The sequence below is a fragment of the Anolis carolinensis genome, unplaced genomic scaffold (assembly GCF_035594765.1).
Source record: "Anolis carolinensis isolate JA03-04 unplaced genomic scaffold, rAnoCar3.1.pri scaffold_13, whole genome shotgun sequence".
Classification (NCBI taxonomy): Eukaryota; Metazoa; Chordata; class Lepidosauria; order Squamata; family Dactyloidae; genus Anolis; species Anolis carolinensis.
In genome coordinates, this window is record NW_026943824.1 from 14,654,906 (window position 1) to 14,679,940 (window position 25,035).

Below are 25,035 nucleotides of genomic sequence, written 5' to 3' on the forward strand. Positions count from 1 at the left end.
AAATGTGTTCTTCACGTGTGCCAAACATTTGCACTTTGGCACAGATGTTCTAAGAAAGGAAACGCTCATAAAGCAGCTCACACCATTGTAAACGCAAGCGGCTCAAATGTGCATCATTGGAAAGAGCGCATCGGAAAATGCTTCAGGCCATGGCTGAATAGGGCAAACGTTGCCATAATTGAGCAAAGAAAAGTGCACAGATTCCTGTGCCAGATGAAGACACAGAATGCCTTTGTACCCCATTTAATCTGCTATTAGTGTTCTAAATTGTTTTAAAATTGATTTTGCCCCGAGATTCTGGAGAAAGTACGGAATAAAAATCCTTTCATAGGATCATAAGAGACATAGTTGAAAGATATTGCAAAAGGCTATTTAGTTTGACCACTTTCTGCCATAAAGGAAGACATCATCTAAGCCCTCCCGAAAGATGGCCATCTATGCTCTGCTTAAATGATGATAATCATTATCATCATCATCATCATCATCATCATCATCCTGAAATCCAGCATATACATCAGAGTATGACATGCTATGTCATACTCTGACAGATGGCCATCCAGCCTCTGCTTTAAAGTCTCCAGAGAGAGAAGAGACTCCACCAGACTTAGGCGCAGAAGCATATTATAGAACAGAATCATAAAAATTATAAAATCATACACGAGGATTTTGGATGAACGGATTTTTAACCATATGTTTTATATTTTTATATTGTTTTAATTGTTATAATTGGATTTTCGTTGCTATGTTTTAGTTATGTGTAGGCATTGAATTGTTGCCAATTGTGTACCCTTCGGGTGAGAAGGGCAGGATATAAATGTTGGAAATAAATAAATAAAATATTATTGGACCCTTAGAGGCTATCCAGCCTGACCCTTTCTGCCATAAAGAAAGACACAAAGCCATCCCAACAGATGGCCACCCGACCTCTGCTTAAAAACTGTCCAATGTTAGAATCATAGACCCTAAAGATCATCCAGTCCAACCCGTTCTGCCATAAAAGAAGGCATAATCTAAGCCAGGGGTCCTCAAACTTTTAAAGCAAAGGGCCGGTCTACAATCCTTCAGACTGTTGAGGGGCCGAATTATCATTTGAAAAAGAAATACGAACAAATCCCTATGCACACTGCACATGTCTTATTTGTAGTGCAAAACAACAACAACAACAACAACAACAACAACGAAAGAACAATACAATATTTTAAAATGAAAACAATCTTAACCAACATAAACCTATCAGGATTTCAATGGAAAGTGTGGGCCTGCTGCTGGCCAATAAGATAGTCAAGTTAATTAGGATTGTTGTTGTTGTTGTGTGCCTTCAAGTCATTTTAGAATTTGGGTGAGCCTAAGTCTAAAATTATTTATTTATTTACTTACTACATTTATTTACTACATATATATCCCACCCTTCTTACCCCGAAGGGGACTCAGAGCAGCTGTATGTACATACAATATATTATATTATTAGCATAGCACAATATTAGCATTATACATTACTATATTGAACTATACCATTATACTGTAATACTATATGTAATATATAACATATAATTAATATTATTATATGGTATTATTATTAGTATCATAATGTATAACATTATAATATTTTTATCAATATTATATGCATATACAATATATTATATTATTAAAACTGATTTAAAAATATATTATAAAATTGAGGGTGGGGGCCAGGTAAAGGACCTTGGAGGGCCGCATCCGGCCCCCAGGCCTTAGTTTGGGGACCCCTGATCTAAGCTATCCAAACAGCAGCTGCATAGAAAGAAGGAGATGCCACTGGACTCCCAAGAATATTCCACTTATTTTAATAAATAACAATAGGTCAGGTGTGTAAATCCCAAATGTCCGGCTCACCTGTAGCTGCAGGGCTCGGCCCCATAGAGGCAGGCCAGGATGACCTCCTCCGCCTGGTACCCCATCTCGATGCGTTTCTGGACCGGCACTTGCGACAACAGGCTGGTGGCTTGGAGCACGTACCACTCGCTTACGGCCTGCGCTGCGCTGGAGAAGTTGCGGTAGCCACAGCTGGAGCCATTGTCAGCACACTGCGGGATCAAAGAGACACACAAGAGGGTGGCATGACTGTATGGCCATGTTCCGGAAGCACTCTCTCCTGACGTTTCGCCCACATCTATAACAGGCACCCTCGGAGGTTGTGAGGTCTGTTGCAAACTTATCCAATATCCCCCATGTTGTTTAACATCTACATGAAGCCGTTGGGAGAGATCATAGAATCATAGAATAGTAGAGTTGGAAGAGACCACATGGGCCATCTAGTCCAACCCCTTGCTAAGAAGCAGGAAATCGCATTCAAAGCACCCCCGACAGATGGCCATCCAGCCTCTGCTTAAAAGCCTCCAAGGAAGGAGCCTCCACCACGGCCCCGGGGAGAGAGTTCCACTGTCGAACAGCCCTTCTCACAGTGAGGAAGTTCTTCCTGATGTTCAGGTGGGATCTCCTTTCCTGTAGTTTGAAGCCATTGTTCTGTGTCCTAGTCTAAAAAACAAGCTCCCTCCCTCCTCCCTATGACTTCCCCTCACGTATTTGTACATGGCTATCATGTCTCCTCTCAGCCTTCCCTTCTGCAGGCTAAACATGCCCAGCTCTTTAAGCCGCTCCTCATAGGGCTTGTTCTCCAGACCCTTCATCATTTTAGTCACCCTCCTCTGGACGCTTTCCAGCTTGTCAACATCTCCCTTCAACTGTGGTGCCCAAGATCATCCGGAGTTTCGGGGTCCGGTGTCATCTGTACGCAGATGATGTCCAGCTCTGTCACTCCTTCCCACCTGTCACTAAGGGGGCTGTCCAGGTCCTGAACCGGTGTCTGGCCGCTGTGTCGGACTGGATGAGGGCTAACAAATTGAAACTGAATCCAGACAAGACAGAGGTCCTCCTGGTCAGTCGCAGGGCTGAACAGGGAATAGGGTTACAGCCTGTGTTGGACGGGGTCGCACTCCCCCTGAAGACACAGGTTCGCAGTCTGGGGGTGATCCTGGACTCATCGCTGAGCCTGGAGCCTCAGGTTTCAGCGGTGGCCGGGAGAGCCTTTGCACAACTCCGCCTTGTGCGCCAGCTGCGCCCGTTCCTTGGGAGGTCTGACTTGGCCACGGTGGTCCACGCTCTGGTCACATCCCGTTTATGTTTTCAATATATCGTGATATTTCAGTGCTAAATTGGTAAATACAGTAATTACAACATAACATGACTGCGGATTGAACTACTTTTTATGACAAATTTGTTGTATAACATGATGTTTTGGTGCTTAATTTGTAAAATCATAACCTAATTTGATGTTAAATAGGCTGTTCCTTAATCCCTCCTTATTATTCAAGATATTCACTTATCCAAGGTTCTGCCGGCCCATTTAGCTTGGATAAGTGAGACTCTACTGTATTATTATTATTATTATTATTATTATTATTATTATTATTATTATTATTATTATTATTTTATTTTATGAGACAGATATGCTGGATTTCGTTTCGCAAAACCACAAGTCGAACACTTCCCAAGTGTCTAGGACTGTGTGATGTATTTTCGGATGATGTGTCGTTTGGATTACTGCAACGCGCTCTATGTGGGGCTGCCTTTGAAGACGGCCCGGAAGCTCCAGCTAGTACAACGGGCGGCAGCCAGATTAATAACTGGGGCGGCTTACAGGGAGCGTACTACCCCCCTGCTAAGCCAGCTCCACTGGCTGCCAATATGCTACCGAGCCCAATTCAAAGTGCTGGTTTTGACCTACAAAGCCCTAAACCAGGGGTCCCCAAACTTTTTAAGCCGAGGGCCGGTCCACAATCCTTCAGACTGTTGAGGGGCCGAATTATCATTTGGAAAAAAATACAAACAAATTCCTATGCACACTGCACATATCTTATTTGTAGTGCAACAACAACAACAACAAAAGAACAATACAATATTTAAAAATGAAAACAATTTTAACCAACATAAACCTATTAGGATTTAAATGGAAAGTGTGGGCCTGCTTCTGGCCAATGAGATAGTCAAGTTAATTAGGATTGTTGTTGTTGTTGTGTGCCTTCAAGTCATGTCAGACTTTGGCCGAGCCTAAGTCTAAAATTAATTATTTATTTACTGCATTTATTTACTACATTTATATCCCACCCTTCTCACCCCGAAGGGGACTCAGAGCAGCTGTATGTCCATACAATATATTATATTATTAGCATAACACAATATTAGCATTATATATTACTATATTGAACTATACCACTATACTATTATATAATATGTAATATATAACATATAATTAATATTATTATATGGTATTACTATTAGTATTATATTGTATAACATAAGATTATTATCAATATTATATGTATATACAATATATTATATTATTAAAACTGATATAAAATATATTATAAAACTGAGGGCAGGGGCCAGATAAATGACCTTGGAGGGCCGCATCCGGCCCCCGGGCCTTAGTTTGGGGACCCCTGCCCTAAACGGTTCTGGTCCAATTTACCTGTCCAAACGCATCTCCTCCTATGAGCCCACGAGAACCTTAAGATCATCCGGGGAGGCCCTGCTCTCGATCCCACTGGCCTCACAAGCACGGCTGGTGGGGACGAGAGACAGGGCCTTCTCGGTGGCGGCTCCTCGGCTGTGGAACTCCCTCCCCAGTGACATCCGGCAAACCCCATCCCTTTTGGGGTTCAGGAAGAAGCTGAAGACCTGGCTATGAGCGCAAGCGTTTAATGAATGAACTCAGTTAGCATTGACATGGATCGGATTAAGGCTTTTGCACAAGGTCTGATGGATGATTGGTATATATATTTGGTGTTGCATTGTTTTAAATTTTTATATATTGTATTTTATTGTGTTATTTAATTATTTTAACTGTTTTATTCTTATTTTATTGTATTATGATGTACTGGTAGTGATCCTACCAGTTGTGTAAGCCGCCCTGAGTCCCCTCGGGGAGAAGGGCGGGGTAGAAATATTGGAAATAAATAAATAAATAAATAAATAATCCAAGACTCGCTTATCCAAGGTTCTGGATTATCCGAAGCATTTTTGTAGTCAATGTTTTCAATAGTTTGTGATATTTTGGTGCTAAATTCGTAAATACAGTAATTACAACATAACATTACTGCGTATTGAACTGCTTTTTCTGTCAAATTTGTTGTAAACCATGATGTTTTGGTGCTTAATTTGTAAAATCATAACCTAATTTGATGTTTAATAAGCTTTTCCTTAATTCCTCCTTATTATCCAAGATATTTGCTTATCCAAGGTTCTGCCGGCCTGTTTATGTTGGATAAGCAAGACTCTCCAGTATTATTATTATTATTATCCTTTGTTGGGAGGTGCTAGCTGGACAATCTCAACAGAAATTTCATCAGAAAGGAGGAAACCATGAAAATGAACAAAATCTGGCTACCAGTATTATTATTTTTTTTAAAAAAAACAACTCTAAAGTCAGGACAGTAAATAAAGAACAACACTCTGAAAACAGGAGTATTCCAGACATGAAACAATCAGGGCCAGCTAACACCTCCCAACAAAGGATTCCCCCAGGCAGAAAGCAGCCAGGCTTCTTATGCAAGGGATACTCAGAGGTGGTCTATTTCCTTCCTCTGAAAATAGAGCCTTCAGTTGTTCACAGCCCAACAAAAGTGAAGAATCTGAATCCTCATTTCCCAGTTGTCTATAGCAGGGGCCCCCAAACTTTTTAAACAGGGGGCCAGTTCATGATTCTTCGGACCGTTGGAGGGCCGGACTATAGTGGGCCGAGCAATAATAATAATAATAATGAATAATGAATAATAATAATAACAATAATAACAACAACAACAATAAAAAGAGGGTTGGAAGAGACCCTTTGGCCCATTGAGTCCAATCCCCTTCTGCCTTTGTGCACCGAACACACAAGCAAAGCATCCCTGACAGATGGCCACCCAGCCTCAATGTTAATAATAATAATAATAATAATAATAATAATAATAATAATAATAATAATTCTCAATTAAAAGACAAAGTATGGATTGTCGATGTCGCAATCCCAGGGGACAGCAAGATTGAGGAGAAACAATTGGAAAAGCTAACACAATATGAGGATTTAAAGATCGAACTGCAAAGACTGGCACAAGCCAATCAAGGTGGTCCCAGTGGTGATCAGCACACTGGCTGCAGTGCCTAAAGACCTTAGCATGCACTTAAACACAATCGGCACTGACAAAATTACCATCTGTCAGCTGCAGAAGGCCACCTTACTTGGATCTGCCTGCATTATTCACCAATACATTATACAGTCCTAGACACTTGGGAAGTGTCCGACGTGTGATCCAATACAACAGCCAGCAGAGTGTCTGCTGTGGACTCATCTTGTTGTGTTTCAAATAATAATAATAATAATAATTGACAAAATTATGATCTGCCAACTGCAAAAGGCCACCCTACTGGGATCTGCACGCATCATCCGAAAATACACAGTCCTAGACACTTGGGAAGTGTTCAACTTGTGATTTTGTGATACGAAATCCAGCATATCTATCTTGTTTGCTGTGTCATAAAATAATAATAATAATAATAATAATAATAATAATAATAATAATAATAATAATAATGATGATGATGGTTGTAAGAGAAGAAGAGACCCCTTGGGTCATTTAGCCCAATCCCCTTCTGCCCTTGTGCCGTGGGGGGGGGGCGGATAAATGGCTTCGATGGGCCGCATCCGGCCCCCGGGCCTTAGTTTGGGGACCCTTGGTCTATAGAATATAATATTCATGTGTAATGCATGTACTTTGGGGTGTTGTCCGCTCCTTCTCCGCCCCACTTACCAGCTTGAGCGCCAGCCTGTACCTCTTCTCTTCTGGATTGAAGGAGGAGAGGTCAGAGATGTTGTGGCTGTTCAGGCCAAGGTCAGAGTCCCGGAGGATGTCGCGGACGATGGGTTTGGTGCCATCGCCCTCCACGATCATCACCAACGGGATCTGGTCCCATAAGCGCATGTTGAGGCCCTCCAAATCGCTGCTGTTGTATGCGGATGCTTCTCCCTCCCATCCGGTCTGCAGGATGCGCTTCAGGGCGGCCTCGATCAGGGAGTCCAGGTCCTCCAGGTAAGGCTTCACCTTGGAGTACCTGAAAGGACCAATGAGGGGTCAGGACAGAATCCTTTCCCTAGACTTTGGAAGCTGTTCATTGCTATCCCCCTGCTCAAGCAATGCATAGATTAAAGTACAAACCATCCAAATATATAAATATCCGGATGTGGAGATACACCACACCAACATGATGGATCTCCCAATCGAAACACTGCAACCTTCCAATAGATTAGGTACCATTGTGCAAATGCCCGACTGCATTACGCAACACGTTCATACACTATGACAAAAATATTGCCCTGCATACATAGGGTAACTTATGCATATTAGACATGTCCAAAAAAATCATTTTGAATCGTATATCGGAATTATTTCGGATTCTTCTCGCTTTTTGATACGCATTCTGAGACATTGTCTCACAGCGCAACCAGCAATGTAATTCGAACCATTGTTGGCCCATTCTCTAATTGTCTCTTAATGTTTCGTTAATTCTCCCCCCCCCCAATAACATTTTTTAAAATATATTTTTAAAAATATTTTTTTAAAAAATGTTTCTGCAACCTACCTAGAATGGGAGCTTAGCACAGCCTAACATGGCTGCCGCTCCCCGGCCAATCAGAAGCTTCCATGATGGACGCAAAGGTGGGGGCTAACGTCCTCTGTGTCCACATGGAAGATTGCCATACAAGCCCAGTGTGCAGCGATTGCGCATGCGCGTCCGCCATTTTAGAAACATTTAGAATCATTACTAATTTTCGGAAATATCTGAAATTTTTGGGTGAAAAAATCGGAAATACTTTCTATATCGAAGTGCCAGCACCCCCTACTTTAGAAACGAGAATTGAAACATTTTTTTCATCGATCGGACATGCCTAATGCATATGTCTGTTGCTAGCAAAGTGCAGCCCAAACTGTTGGATTATGGTTGTATGTGTATGAAATGTAAATCAAGTGTTTTCTGCTGTTTTGCAAGAGTGTGTGTTTCAGTAATGAAACAGTTAACAGCAGGCTAGTTTTGACTGACAGCCTGTTGTGACTGCTGTTGACCTATCAGGCATGGTTTCCGGCTTTGGAGGTCGGAGCTTCCTGCAGACTGTGGAATGTGCTTTCTTATCTCTGTGAGTTGAGCGGTGCTTGCCGAGCGAAGAGGCTATAAAGAATGCCAGCTCAGAGCAATGGCTTTTGCTATGCTTTGTAAATATGTATTATAGATATTGAATAAATGTTTGGACTTTAGACTAGAGATGTTTTTGAGTCTGACTTTGAACAGAGGAATTGGTGAGGCAGCCGACTGCAACCAATTCATCAGGGTGCTGGAGAAGATGATTGATGGTGTTTGAAGAAACCCACCCGGCTCGCACCCTGACCTACCCACGCTGACACAAACTTCCAGAAAATGAGGCTCCACCACACTCTGAATATGCTCCCTGGGAATCCATTGCTATCTCCATCTCGGGAGGTTTTTAAATAAAGGCGAGATGGTCATCTGTTGGGAGGGCTTTAACTGTGTCTTTCTGTTTGGCAGAAGGGGGTTGGAATGGATGGCCCTTGGGATCCCTTCCAATTCTATGAGTCAATAATAATAATAATAATAATATAGAAATACTATCGTCCTGCTTGGCAGAAGGGGCTGGACTAGATGACCTTTGGGATCCCTTCCAAATATCTAATAATAATAATAATAATAATAATAATAATAATAATAATAACTATCTTGCTGATAGGCAGAAGGAGGTTGGATTGGATGACCAATAATAATAATAATAATAATAATAATAATAATAATAATAATAATAATAATAATAATAATATAGTAATGCTATCTTCCTGCTTGGGGCTGGACTGGATGACCTTTGGAGTCCCTTGCAAATCTCTAATAATAGTAATAGGAATTCTATCTTGCTGCTTGGCAGAAGGGGCTGGACTAGATGACCTTTGGGGTCCCTTCCAAATCTCTAATAATAATAATAGTAATAGTAATTCTATCTTTCTGCTTGGCAGAATGGGCTGCACTGGATGACCTTTGGGGTCCCAAATCTCTAATAATAATAATAGTAATACTAATTCTATCTTTCTGCTTGGCAGAAGGGGCTAGAATGGATGACCTTTGGGTCCCTTCCAATTCTATGAGTCAAGTAAAAATAATAATAAGTCCTAGACACTTGGGAAGTGTTCGACTTGTGATTTTGTGATATGAAATCCAGCATGTCTATCTTGTTTGCTGTGCCATACCATAACATAATAATAATAATAATAATAATAATAATAATAATAATAATAATAATAATAATTGCTGCTTGGCAGAAGGGGGTTGGACTGGATGACCAATAATAAAATAAAATAAAATAAAATAAAAGATCTCAGCCAGCATTTGGAAACAATAGACATTGACAAAATCACGATCTGCCAACTGCAAAAGGCCACCCTGCTGGGATCTGCAGCATCATCCGAAAATACATTACACAGTCCTAGACACTTGGGAAGTGTTCGACTTGTGATTTTGTGATATGAAATCCAGCATATCTATCTTGTTTGCTGTGTCATAATATAATAATAATAATAAATAATAATAATACAGTCCTAGACACTTGGGAAGTGTTGGACTTGTGATTTTGTGATATGAAATCCAGCATATCTATCTTGTTTGCTGTGTCATAATATAATAATAATAATAAATAATAATAATACAGTCCTAGACACTTGGGAAGTGTTCGACTTGTGATTTTGTGATATGAAATCCAGCATATCTATCTTGTTTGCTGTGTCATAATATAATAATAATAATAAATAATAATAATACAGTCCTAGACACTTGGGAAGTGTTCGACTTGTGATTTTGTGATATGAAATCCAGCATATCTATCTTGTTTGCTGTGTCATAATAAAATAATAATAATAATACAGTAGAGTCTCACTTATCCAACATAAACGGGCCGGCAGAATGTTGGATAAGCGAATATGTTGGATAATAAGGAGGGATTAAGGAAAAGCCTATTAAACATCAAATTAGGTTATGATTTTACAAATTAAGCACCAAAACATCATGTTAGACAACAAATTAGGCAGAAAAAGTAGTTCAATATGCAGTAATGCTATGTAGTAATTACTGTATTTATGAATTTAGCACCAAAATATCACGATATATTGAAAGCATTGACTACAAAAATACGTTGGATAATCCAGAACGTTGGATAAGCGAGTGTTGGATAAGTGAGACTCTACTGTAATATAGTAATGCTATCTTCCTGCTTGGCAGAAGGGGGCTGGACTGGATGACCTTTGGGGTCCCTTCCAAATCTCTAATAATAATAATAGTAATAGTAATTCTATCTTGCTGCTTGGCATAAGGGGCTGAAATGGATGACCTTTGGGGTCCCTTCCAATTCTATGAGTCAAATAATAATAATAATAATAATAATAATAATAATAATAATAATAATTCTATCTAGCTGCTTGGCCTCTTCCTATGGCTCTATGGCTGACCACGTGACAGCGGCCAAGGTGCTGGGACTGACCGGAAAGGACTTGCGCTGCAGATGGTGACGGCCGGGAAGATCATTTTCTTGAAGCCGATGGCCAGGGAGGCGGTGACGTTGTAGGAGAGGTAGGTGTCGATGAGGATGCCCCACTGCCAGATGACCAGGGCGGCAAAGAGCAGGGTCAGGAAGAACCAGATGAGCTTCTTCTTGGGGCCCTCGCGGATGATGCGCTTGGGGCCGTGGGTGTTGGTGTTGTCGCAATACCAGACCAGCAGCTCCCGGTAGGAATAGCCGGGGCCCTTCTGCAGCCGGTGCAGCGCCTTCACAAAATACTTCTTCACCACCATCGTCCGGGACTCTGCAGCACCTAAACATTGAGAAGAACCGATTGATTGTAACATCAACTGGAGGAGTCTCCTTCCTTCTCTGGAGGCTTTATGGCATCTGCTCATAGAATCATAGAATGATAGAATCATAGAATAGTAGAATTGGAAGAGACCACATGGGCCATCCAGTCCAACCCCCTGCTAGGAAGCAGGAAATCGCATTCAAAGCACCCCCGACAGATGGCCATCCAGCCTCTGCTTAAAAGCCTCCAAGGAAGGAGCCTCCACCACGGCCCCGGGGAGAGAGTTCCACTGTCGAACAGCCCTTCTCACAGTGAGGAAGTTCTTCCTGATGTTCAGGTGGAATCTCCTTCCCTGTTGTTTGAAGCCATTGTTCCCTTGCGTCCTAGTCTGCAGGGCAGCAGAAAACAAGCTTGCTCCCTCCTCCCTATGACTTCCCCTCACGTATTTGTACATGGCTCTCATGTCTCCTCTCAGCCTTCTCTTCTGCAGGCTAAACATGCCCAGCTCTTTAAGCCGCTCCTCATAGGGCTTGTTCTCCAGACCCTTAATCATTTTAGTCGCCCTCCTCTGGACGCTTTCCAGCTTGTCAACATCTCCCTTCAACTGCGGTGCCCAAAATTGGACACAGTGTGATTCCACGTGTGGTCTGACCAAGGCAGAATAGAATAAGGGGGAGCATAACTTCCCTGGATCTAGACGCTATTCCCCTATTGATGCAGGACAGAATCCCGTTGGCTTTTTTAGCAGCCGCATCACATTGTTGGCTCATGTTTAACTTGTTGTCCACGAGGACTCCAAGGTCTTTTTCGCACGCACTGCTGGGAGGGATTTGACAGCAGAATGGGGTTGGGGCCGGGCTGTGGCGCAGGCTGGTGAGCAGCCTGCTGCAATAAATCACTCTGACCATGAGGTCATGAGTTCGAGGCCAGCCCTTGGCGGGGTGAGCACCTGTCAATTAAAAAAATAAAAAATAGCCCCTGCTCGTTGCTGACCTAGCAACCCGAAAGATAGTTGCATCTATCAAGTAGGAAATAAGGTACCACTTATAAAGTGGGGAGGCAAATTTAACTAATTTATGACATTGGAATGAGGAAGTGCCGTCACAGTGGATGATGAAGCAGCTGCTTCCCCCTGTGGCCAGAATCAGACATCCCCTCAGGAGAAGGTTAAATTGCCTCTGCGTCTGTCTCTATGTGTATATGGGCATTGAATGTTTGCCCTATATGTATACAGTAGAGTCTCACTTATCCAACACTCGCTTATCCAACGTTCTGGATTATCCAACGCATTTTTGTAGTCAATGTTTTCAATACATCGTGATATTTTGGCGCTAAATTCGTAAACACAGTAATTACTACATAGCATTACCGCGCATTGAACTATTTTTTTCTGTCAAATTTGTTGTCTAACATGATGTTTTGATGCTTAATTTGTAAAATCATAACCTAATTTGATGTTTAATAGGCTTATCCTTAATCCCTCCTTATTATCCAACATATTTGCTTATCCAACATTCTGTTGGCCCGTTTATGTTGGATAAGTGAGACTCTACTGTATATAGCAGTGTGGAGTCAAGATAATCCAGTTCAAAGCAGATAATATAAGATTCTAAATGGGTTATATAGCTGTGTGGAAGGGCCTTGAGTCTACACTGCCATATAATCCAGTTCAAATCAGATAATCTGTATTTTATAGGCAGTGTGGAAGAGGCCTAAGTGAGGCCTAACTCTGCCTGTCCCCTGGGCTGAGTGGGTTGCTAGGAGACCAAGTGGGCGGAGCTTTGCCTTCTAACTGGCAGCAATTGGATAAAAACGATTATTCCTCTCCCTCTAATTAGGACTTTATTTTTCTTTTCTTTTTGTTGTATGAACGTAGCAGCATGGATGAGGGGTTGTGCTGCCAAGTTTAGTGTTTCTGGGATGTGTAGTTTTGCTGTTTTGTCCTAGGTCGAAATTTCATTACCCTTTTATATATATAGATTTATATATATAGACACTTGGGAAGTGTTCGACTTGTATTTTGTGATATGAAATCCAGCATATAGATCTTGTTTGCTGTGTCAAACTATGTCTTTGTGTCAATAATAATAATAATAATAATAATAATAATAATAATAATAATAATAATGGTGTTTGACTTGTGGTTTTGTGATACGATATCCAGCATATCTATCTTGTTTGCTGTGTCATAATAAAATTAATAATAATAATGGGACACTGCCCTGAAGTAGCCTTTGGGGTCCTTTGCGGTACCTTTGCTCTTAAAGGTGGATGGGCCATGTCTTTCTTTCTTTCTTTCCTTCCTTCCTTTCATCCTTCCTTCTTGTCTCCGCCAGCCAAAGAGACCCTCCCCAGCCTCCCTTTCTTTCCTCGGAGACAAGTGGAAGATTCCTCGGAGGCAGGCGGCTGCCTGGCGGGGAGGAAGAGGGCTATAGGTTAGGCCTTTTGTCAAAATTCCTCGAGTCTTTCAGATACCATCGGTACATTTTGTTCTGCCATACTTCGCGTGGGTCTCGCTGCGAGCGAGCGAGCACTCACGGTACACCTTGTCCTCCTCCGGCGAGGCAAGAATCTCTCTATCCTGGGGTGGAATTTCATAACAAGAGCGAGGAAAAGAGAAAGAGGAGAGAAAAGAGACCGGACTGAGGTTCAATCTCGGGGATTCTGGGCAACTCAATGCACCGGAAGTCATTCTTGCATTCGGATGCATTTGTGTCCTGGCTTCAGGTTTTGCACCTGACGATACATCTATATATATAAAAGAGTGATGGCATCACGGCAGTGGACAAAACAACAAAAGTAAACACCCCACAACCTCGAAAATTGACAGCACAACCCCTCATCCATGCCTCTAGGTTGATACAACAAAAAGAAAAGAAAAATAAAGTCCTAATTAGAGGGAGAGGAATAATTGTTTTTATCCAATTGCTGCCAGTTAGAAGGCTAAGCTCCGCTCACTTGGTCTCCTAGCAACCCACTCAGCCCAGGGAACCCTTTACCTTAACTACCACCAATTCCTCAATACTTTATTTCCCATACCACCATACTTCGCCACAGCAACGCGTGGCCGGGCATAGCTAGTCTACTCTATAGTCTCTCTCTCTCTCTCTCTCTCTCTCTCTCTCTCTCTCTCTAAGGGTAATGAAATTTCAGCCTAGGACAAAACAACAAAACTACACATCCCAGAAACACTAAACTTGGCAGCACAACCCCTCATCCATGCCTCTACATTCATACAACGGAGAGGAATAATCGTTTTTAGCCCATTGCTGCCAGTTAGAAGGCTAAGCTCCGCCCACTTGGTCTCCTAGCAACCCACTCAGCCCAGGGGACAGGCAGAGTTAGGCCTCACTTAGGCCTCTTCCACACTGCCTATAAAATACAGATTATCAGATTTGAACTGGATTATATGGCAGTGTAGACTCAAAGCCCTTCCACACAGCTATATAACCCAAAGCCTGAACCCTGGCTGTAGCCCCGGTGCCATTGTGGCCGAGGGGGTTGCTAGGAGATGAAGTGGGTGGGGCCTAAAGGGTGCAGGGCCTACCCTTCTGACCAGCAACCAGGGTTGAAAACGGCTCTTCCTCGTTCTCGAATTTGGACTTTATTTTCCAGGTTTTTTGTTTGAAAGACATAGATTGGATGACTATGTCTTTTGTGGCCAAATTTGGTGTGATTTGGTTCAGTGGTTTTGTTGTTTACTCAGTTCTACTAATGTACTATATATATATATGGAATGGTTGCAGGTTCAAATTCAAGGAGCGGAGTGAGCACCTGCTGTTAGCCCCAGTTTCTGCCAACCTAGCAGTTCGAAAACATGCAAATGTGAGTAGATCAATAGGTACTGCTCCAGCGGGAAGGTAACGGCGCTCCATGCAGTCATGCCAGCCACATGACCTTGGAGGTGTCTATGGACAATGCCAGCTCTTTGGCTTAGACATGGAGATGATGAAATGCATATTATTATTATTATTTTAATATGACACAGCAAACAAAATAGATATGCTGGATTTTGTTTCACAAAATCACAAGTCAAACATTTCCCATGTGTCTTAGGACTGTATGATTATTATTATTATTGACACGACGACGTTGTATGACACAGCAAACAAGATAGATATGCTGGATTTCGTTTCACAAAACCACAAGTCGAACACTTCCCAAGTGTCTAGGACTGTGTGATGTATTATTATTATTATTATTATTATTATTATTATTATTATTATTATTATTATTTAGAAACACAAGATGAGTCCACAGCAGACACTCTGCTGGCTGTTGTATTGGATCACATGTCGAACACTTCCCAAGTGTCTAGGACTGTGTGATGTATTATTATTATTATTATTATTATTATTATTATTATTATTATTATTATTATTATTATTATTTAGAAACACAAGATGAGTCCACAGCAGACACTCTGCTGGCTGTTGTATTGGATCACATGTCGGACACTTCCCAAGTGTCTAGGACTGTGTGATGTATTATTATTATTATTATTATTATTATTATTATTTAGAAACACAAGATGAGTCCACAGCAGACACTCTGCTGGCTGTTGTATTGGATCACATGTCGGACACTTCCCAAGTGTCTAGGACTGTGTGATGTATTATTATTATTATTATTATTATTATTATTATTTAGAAACACAAGATGAGTCCACAGCAGACACTCTGCTGGCTGTTGTATTGGATCACATGTCGGACACTTCCCAAGTGTCTAGGACTGTGTGATGTATTATTATTATTATTATTATTATTATTATTATTATTATTATTATTATTATTTAGAAACACAAGATGAGTCCACAGCAGACACTCTGCTGGCTGTTGTATTGGATCACATGTCGGACACTTCCCAAGTGTCTAGGACTGTGTGATGTATTATTATTATTATTATTATTATTATTATTATTATTATTATTATTATTATTATTATTATTTAGAAACACAAGATGAGTCCACAGCAGACACTCTGCTGGCTGTTGTATTGGATCACATGTCGGACACTTCCCAAGTGTCTAGGACTGTGTGATGTATTATTATTATTATTATTATTATTATTATTATTTAGAAACACAAGATGAGTCCACAGCAGACACTCTGCTGGCTGTTGTATTGGATCACATGTCGGACACTTCCCAAGTGTCTAGGACTGTGTGATGTATTATTATTATTATTATTATTATTATTATTATTTAGAAACACAAGATGAGTCCACAGCAGACACTCTGCTGGCTGTTGTATTGGATCACATGTCGGACACTTCCCAAGTGTCTAGGACTGTGTGATGTATTATTATTATTATTATTATTATTATTATTATTTAGAAACACAAGATGAGTCCACAGCAGACACTCTGCTGGCTGTTGTATTGGATCACATGTCGGACACTTCCCAAGTGTCTAGGACTGTGTGATGTATTATTATTATTATTATTATTATTATTATTATTATTATTATTATTATTTAGAAACACAAGATGAGTCCACAGCAGACACTCTGCTGGCTGTTGTATTGGATCACATGTCGGACACTTCCCAAGTGTCTAGGACTGTGTGATGTATTATTATTATTATTATTATTATTATTATTATTATTATTATTATTTAGAAACACAAGATGAGTCCACAGCAGACACTCTGCTGGCTGTTGTATTGGATCACATGTCGGACACTTCCCAAGTGTCTAGGACTGTGTGATGTAGCAGTGAATAATAATAATAATAATAATTACTATTATTCAGAGTGTTTTCAGTTCTTGCTGGAAGTACAGAGCCAGGTTCTTTTTTACGAGACCAGTTAGCGTTTACAATGCTAGGAGAATGAGAATGACATGGAGGTGTTTGCATGCATCAATGGGTGCCAAGGGTTTGTCCCCAGGCTGGGCTCCGTCCAACGAAAGGAAAGCAAAGAAGCAGAAAACCCAGCCAGATCTTGCTGAAGGGCGAAGTTACCTAATCGTCATGGACGGCAAGTAAAACATTTCCAGAAAGATAAAGAGGTGGCACGACCAGATGCCTTCTCACCTCCAGTCACTGATCTTATCTGATACCATCTTCCAGACCATCTTTCATTTCTCTCTAGCTTTGAATGGAGTCCTTTCAAGAGAGGTTTGACCGGCTTCAGCGTGAGCAAACGGGCGCGGAAAACGTTGCGACTCTTTGCAAAATGACATCGGAATACAATTCCCAGGTCGTTCTGGGGGCAAAAGGAGCCCACGATGGCGCAGTGGGTTAAACCACTGAGCTGCTGAACTTGCTGACCGAAAAGTCGGCAGTTCAAACCGGGGAGCGGGGTGAGCTCCCGTTGTTGTAAAACATGATGTTTTGGTGCTTAATTTGTAAAATCATAACCTAATTGGATGTTTAATAGGCTTTTCCTTAATCCCTCTTTATTATCCAAGATATTCGCTTATCCAAGCTTCTGCTAGCCCATTTAGCTTGGATAAGTGAGACTCTGCTGTATATATATATATATGTGTGTATGTGTGCATAATATATATATATCAGAATGGTCGCAGGTTCGAATTCGGGGAGCAGAGTGAGCACCCGCTGTTAGCCCCAGTTTCTGCCAACCTAGCAGTTCAAAAACATGCAAATGTGAGTAGATCAATAGGTACTGCTCCAGCGGGAAGGTACCACATGACCTTGGAGGTGTCTATGGACAATGCCAGCTTAGAAATGGAGATGATGAAATGATGATGATGATGATGATTATTATTATTATTAGAAACACAACAAGATGAGTCCACAGCAGACACTCTGCTAGCAGTTGTATTGGATCACACGTCGGACACTTCCCAAGTGTCTAGGACTATTATTATTATTATTATTATTATTATTGTTATTATTATAAACACAACAAGATGTCAGAATATATCAGAATGGTCGCAGGTTCGAATCCGGGGAGCGGGGTGAGCTCCAGTTGTTAGCCCCAGCTTCTGAAAACCTAGCAGTTCGAAAACATGCAAATGTGAGTAGATCAATAGGTGCTGCTCCAGCAGGAAGGTAACAGCACTCCATACAGGCCACATGACCCTGGAGGTGTCTATGGACAATGCCGGCTCTTCGGTTTAGAAATGGAGATTGAACACCAACTCCCAGTGTCGGACACGGCTAGACTTAATGTCAAGGGAAAACCTTTATGTTTCTGGGGGCAAAAGGGGGTCCTAAATGCCCAGATTTGGGAGGAATCCCATTGCAATGATTCTTAGAATAATAATAATAATAATAATAATAATAATAATAATAATAATAATAATACCACCAGTACAGGTGGTCCCGGTGGTGATGGGCACACTGGGTGCCTAACTGGGATCTGCACGCATCATCCGAAAATACATCACACAGTCCTAGACACTTGGGAAGTGTTCGACTTGTGATTTTGTGATACGAAATCCAGCATGTCTATCTTGTTTGCTGTGTCATACAATAAAATAATAATAATAATAATAATAATAATAATAATAATAATAATAATAATAGTCCTAGACACTTAGGAAGTGTTCGACTTGTGATTTTGTCATACGAAATCCAGCATGTCTATCTTGTTTGCTGTGTCATAATAATAATAATAATAATAATAATAATAATAATAATAGTCCTAGACACTTGGGAAGTGTTCGACTTGTGATTTTGTGATACGAAATCCAGCATGTCTATCTTTTTTGCTGTGTCATAAAATAACAATAATAATAATAATAATAACTGACAAAGCATGTCTATCTTGTTTGCTGTGTCATAGTAAAATAATAATAATAATAATAATAATAATAATAATAATAATAATAATAATAATAGTCCTAGACACTTGGGAAGTGTTCGACTTGTGATTTTGTGATATGAAATCCAGCATGTCTATCTTGTTTGCTGTGTCATACAATAAAATAATAATAATAATTTATTTATATACCGCTGTATCTCCCTGAAGGTTTCCAAGGTGCAGAACATCATACAAAACTTAACACAACAACAATAAATCAATTAAAAACACAGCAATTTCAGTTAAAACGAGAGTCACAACAAAGGAGGGAGAAGTTTGGGATCAGTATCAAGAGAATACTGACCCAAACCCAAGGGAAGCGGTTCCTCTATTGTCCGTAAATCCGGGGGAAACAGCTATCTGTGATTCGCCCTGAAACCCTGAAACCAGTTGCAGTATTAATTCAGCTTGCACTGAATAAAAAATGGGATTTTAAAACCCTCGAACAACAGGGCTCAGTGAAACGACACTCCGCGAAACGCTTGCGGGCCAAGAGAATGGATTAGCTGCCCAGACATAACCGGTACTAATAGGGCAACCATTATGTGCCATAGATCTTCAGGCTGTTTCATGAGACCAAGATAAACGCAGCAGAGACAAAGTCCCGCCGGGGGTTTTGTTGCAAATAATCGATCAGAGGCGTTTGATAGATGCGTGAATCAATTAAGTCCAGGCAACTTGGCCTCCCGATCCAACTCAACTCCGGCAATGCGATCAATGTTTACGGCAGAACAATGCTCTGCATCCGTTGCAAAATGTTAGGGATTATGTTAGTTTCTTGTAGATGGTGGGATATCTGAACTAAATGGTCTCCTTTGGGAGAGGAAAGTGTGATGACGACGACAACGATGAAGATGATGATAATAATAATAATTGTTGGTGATCAGTACATTGGGTGCTGTGCCAAAAGATCTCAGCCGGCATTTGGAAACAATAGACATTTTATGACAGAGGGGGTTGGACTGGATGGCTAATAATAATAATAATAATAATAATAATAATAATAATAATCTTCAAAGACTCTGGCAGAAACCTGTGCAGGTGGTCCCAGTGGTGATGGGCACATTGGGTGTCATGCCCAAAGATCTCAGCCGGCATTTGGAAACAATAGACATTGACAAAATTATCATCTGCCAACTGCAAAAGGCCACCCTACTGGGATCTGCACGCATCATCCGAAAATACATCACACAGTCCTAGACACTTGGGAAGTGTTCGATTTGTGATTTTGTGAAATGAAATCCAGCATGTCTATCTCGTTTGCTGTGTCATACAACAACAACAAAACAACAACAATAATAATAAGGCCAAGATCGAAAAATCAGCTGATGACCCAAAATGCAGACTGTGCAAGGAAACCGACAAAACCATTGATCATATACTCAGCTGCTGTAAGAAAATCGCACAGACAGACTACAAACAGAGGCACAACTATGTGGCCCAAATGATTCATTGGAACTTATGCCTCAAGTACCACCTCCCAGCAGCAAAGAACTGGTGGGATCACAAACCTGCAAAAGTCTTGGAAAATGAACATGCAAAGATATTGTGGGACTTCGGAATCCAGACTGACAAAATTCTGGAACACAACGCACCAGACATCACAGTTGTGGAAAGGAAAAAGGTTTGGATCAGTGATGTTGCCATCCCAGGTGACAGTCGCATTGATGAAAAACAACAGGAAAAACTCAGCCGCTATCAGGACCTCAAGATTGAACTTCAAAGACTCTGGCAGAAACCAGTACAGGTGGTCCCAGTGGTGATGGGCACATTAGGTGCCGTGCCAAAAGATCTCAGCTGGCATTTGGAAACAATAGACATTGACAAAATCACTATCTGCCAACTGCACAAGGCCACCCGACTGGGATCTGCGCACATCATCCGAAAATACATCACACAGTCCTAGACACTTGGGAAGTGTTCAACTTGTGATTTTGTGATACAAAATCCAGCATATCGATCTTGTTTGCTGTGTCATAATAAATAATAATAATAAAGGCTCTGGCATAAACCACTACAGGTGGCCCCAGTAGTAATTGGTGCACTGGGTGCTGTGCCAAAAGATCTCAGCCCGTATTTGAAAACAATAAACACTGACAATATTACGATCTGCCAACTGCAAAATGCCACCTTACTAGGATCAGCGCTCATCATCCGAAAATATATCACACAATCCGAAATGCTTGGGAAGTGTTCGATTTGTGATTCTGTGAGACGAAATCCAGCACATAGATCTCGTTTGCTGTGTCTTACTCTGTCTTTGTGTCAATAATAATAATAATAATAATAATAATAATAATAATAATAATAATAATAATAAGGGATTGCAGCATCTGATTTGCATTGTGATGCTGATGAATCCGTTCCAGGTCTTAGCCTGAACTTCCAAGGTACTTCTTCCAAAAGTTCAGACTAAAACCAGGAATGGATTCATGCCACTTCAAGATTACGGCACCTACCGGTGGGCCCAGTCCAGAGGAAGACATGCTGCGATATAATAATGACAACAACAACAATAATATATGTAATAATAATAATAATAATAATAATAATAATAATAATAATATATGTCTTTGTGTCAATAATAATAATAATAATTTGCACTGGCAGATCTGTCTCAGATTTTAGCCTGAGCTTCCTAGGAGCTTTCCAAAGTGCTGGTCCCAACCTCCTTCAATAGACATACTAAAGTTCGCACTAAAACCAGGAACGGATCCACGCCTCTTCAAGATTACGGCAGCTACCTTAGGCCCCAATCCAGAGAAAGACATGCTGCTATGCACTCCCATAAATGTCTTCTATTTCAGCCGGTGTGTACTGGAAACAACCTGTTTGCTAACTGAACTATCTGCAGGAAGTAAGTCTTTGGACGTGGAGGACTGGGTTTGCTGAGCCCAGGGATGACCCTTGATGATGTCATAAAGGGAAGGGGACAGCCCCCTCACCCTGAGATTCCTCCTCCTTCAAGGCCCAGAACCTTGCTTGTCCCAAAGCAGCCTGTAATGAAGTATGAGTTTTGTATTCATGTTTGTTGTGTTTAACTATGTGCTTGTGGTTTGGTTAGGTAGGTATGAGTCGGCGGCAGCCATTTAGTGGCTTTCCTCCGAAGTAGTTGCCATGGAGATGTGGGCGGAGCCATCTGCGGAGGGGAGGAGAAGTGAAGAAGTTTTTAAAAGTCTGTGCTCTGATGAGGCACAGGGAAGATTGATTCCAGGTTGATGGGATCAAGGAGACTCAATTGTTCATTTTGAGTCGGTTTTAAATAAGTTTGATGACTTATTTAATGTAGTCTGTGTCCTGTAAAGGCACAGAGAATCTGTGATAGTATACCACGGGGGTGACTGTGGGTTGAAGTCACTGGATAGTCCAAGTTTCAGACTTTGGGAACCAATCCCAGCTGGACTCACAGAGATCCATTGAAGTAACAGTTAGAAAGGAGCAGAGGAAGAAGTTTTAACTACTTTAAGTAAAAGAAGTGATACTTTAGAGAGTTTGAGTCATCTCATTCTAGTATTGTAACTGTTAATAAGAATACCTCTAAGTGAAACATCTTTTGTAACCACCAAGCTTGTGCCTGAATAAATTTGATATTGTTCTTTCAACATCGTCTATAGACTCCCTCAGCATCATTGCGCTACCATTTTAACACCGAATAAAGTAAAGGGCTTCCTCTGAGCTATTGGGTGGTTGAGCACTTTTATAATCTAAAGGTTATAAACCCTAACCCCTCTGCCTGAAAGAGCCTTAGTCGTTTTTAGTCCTTTACGAATTCTTTACACAGCCTTACCTGGCGATTGTGTGCCGTCCGACCCAAGAGCGAGTGCCGGATCCATCTCCACCTGGAGCTGCCTCTTGCTTTGCCTCTTCAGCTCCTTTTGCACATCTATCCAAGGAATGTGAATACTTTGCAAGCCCAGGAAGGGATATATGTGAAGTGGTGGTGGGGGAGATTGGGCAGTAGCTAAAAATTCTTAAGCCTCTGCAGGGAACATACCCCGAGGCGATATGCACTATGTCACACACACAACAAGGGCAATCCCTGGATGGAGTAGTTGCTGCTAGAAGTCGATACCTGGACGGAAGGCACCTATAAGAAAGAGAAGGGTCCATTAGCCATAGTTCTACCTTCGTCTCGCCATACAAGAGACTGTAGGACAATCCAGCCCAACCCCTTTTCTGCCAGGCTGGAAGACACCATGAAAACCCTCCCGACAGATGGCCATCCATTTCTCCAGAGAAAGAAAGGACTCCACCAGACTCCCATGCAGAAGCGTATTATAGAACAGAATCGTAACAATTGGAGGGTCATATTATTGGACCGCCAGAGGCCATCCAGTCTGACCCCCTCTGCCATAAAGACATAAAATTATTATTATTATTATTATTATTATTATTATTATTATTATTATTATTATTATTATTATAAGTATGACACAGCAAACAAGATAGATATGCTGGATTTCGTATCACAAAATTCCAAGTGTCTAGGACTGTGTGATGTATTATTATTATTATGACACAATAATCCAAATGTTTTTCTTTTCCACAAATGTGAGGTCTGGTGCATTATTATTATTATTATTATTATTATTATTATTAGATAGCATTATGAAGCTGCCTTGTATGGCAGTGTGTTTAGGATGACACCCTTAACTCTTTCTGTATTGTGTATTATATTATTATTATTATTATTATTATTATTATTATTATTATTTGTATGACACAGCAAACAAGATAGATAAGCTGGATTTCGTATCACAAAATCACAAGTCGAACACTTCCCAAGTGTCTAGGACTATGTGATGTATTTTCGGATGATGCGTGCAGATCCCAATAGGGTGGCCTTTTGCAGTTGGCAGATTGTAATTTTGTCAATGTCTATTGTTTCCAAATGCCGGCTGAGATCTTTTGCCATGGCACCCAGTGTGCCCATCACGCTGTATTATTATTATTATTATTATTATTATTATTATTATTACTACTACTACTACTACTACTATTACTACTATTAATAGGGAAAATTCTGTAAAGAAATCTCTAGGTCCTCCAAGGTATTATTATTATGGAGGGATGATGATGATGATGTTGTTGTTCTTGTTGTTATTATTATTGTTATTTTATTATGTCACAGCAAACAAGATAGATATGCTGGATTTCGTATCACAAAATCACAAGTTGAACACTTCCCAAGTGTCTAGGACTGTGTGATGTATTTTCGGATGATGCATATCTATCTTGTTTGCTGTGTCATACAATGTTGTTGTGTCAATAATAATAATAATAATAATAATAATAATAATAATATAATATACAAAATCCAGCATATCTCTCTCGTTTGCTGTGTCATACAATGCCTTGGTGTCAATAATAATAGAGACTCAACCCAGCTCACATCACAAGCTCTCACTTCCACTAATAAGTATATCTTCCGCTACTCAAGAGACACCAATGGCCCTCCCTCCAATGACACTGCAAGACAGGCTGGGTGGCCATCTGTCGGGAGGGATCGGATGGCGCCTTCCTGCAAGATAGAGGAGGTTGGATTAAATCTGCAATCCTGAATTAACTGCCTCTCCTTGTGGCTCAAGTTGGGGCGCGATAGCGTTAAAACAAAGAGATAATTCACATAGAACAACATACAGGTAAGAGCAAACCAATAAAATGCTGGTCAAGATTGCAATGCAAGCACATGGGCAAAGCTGCAGGATGGGATCTCCTAATCTTGTGTTTGCTCCACACCTTTGCCACAGTTCTTCATGCGCATACAAGGAATGCGCCTGTCATAATGGGTTTCCTATGGCCAGGAAGCTGGGATTCTGCTTCGAGCTTTGTTTTGCAAAGTGACCAGTACATATCCCTTGAGTTTATGATGTCTTTTTTTTTTTACCAATTCTGATCTGGCAGCAAATAAAAATGTGAAAAATGTAAACATGTGTCGTCGAAGGCTTTCATGGCTGTAATCACTGGGTTGCTGTGAGTTTTCCGGGCTGTATGGCCATGTTCAAGAAGCATTCTCTCCTGACGGTTCACGCAGATCTATGGCAGGCATCCTCAGAGACAGGAAGCAGCCAGGCTTTGAAGATGCAAAGCCATTCAATGCTAATCAAGCTGGCCAATTGCAAAATTCACACTTACCTCCAACACAAAAGAGTTCTTTCTTCCACCCTGGGCATTATTCCACAGATATATAAACCCCACTTGCCTAGTTTCCAATAGACCTCACCACCTCTGAGGATGCCTGCCATAGATGTGGGCGAAACATCAGGGGAGAATGCTTCTGAAACATGACCACACAACCCGGAAAACTCACAGCAACCCAGTGCATGTAAAACACATCAGTTTTTCCAG

The 25,035-nt window shown here is 41.0% G+C and overlaps 1 protein-coding gene across 3 annotated transcripts in view; it reads right to left on the reverse strand.

Annotated features, from left to right (window-relative positions):
• Positions 1-25,035, reverse strand: part of scnn1b (sodium channel epithelial 1 subunit beta) — a 48,741-nt gene that overhangs the window by 18,904 nt on the left and 4,802 nt on the right. For all 3 annotated transcript variants that reach the window (XM_062964527.1, XM_062964525.1, XM_062964526.1), the window contains exons 2-5: positions 22,475-22,774; positions 10,607-10,937; positions 6,828-7,128; positions 1,873-2,063 (exon numbers count right to left, since the gene is read on the reverse strand). In XM_062964527.1, the coding sequence (XP_062820597.1) occupies positions 1,873-2,063; positions 6,828-7,128; positions 10,607-10,937; positions 22,475-22,520 (869 nt within the window). In that variant the 5' untranslated portion in view covers positions 22,521-22,774. The remainder of the gene's footprint in view (positions 1-1,872; positions 2,064-6,827; positions 7,129-10,606; positions 10,938-22,474; positions 22,775-25,035) is intronic.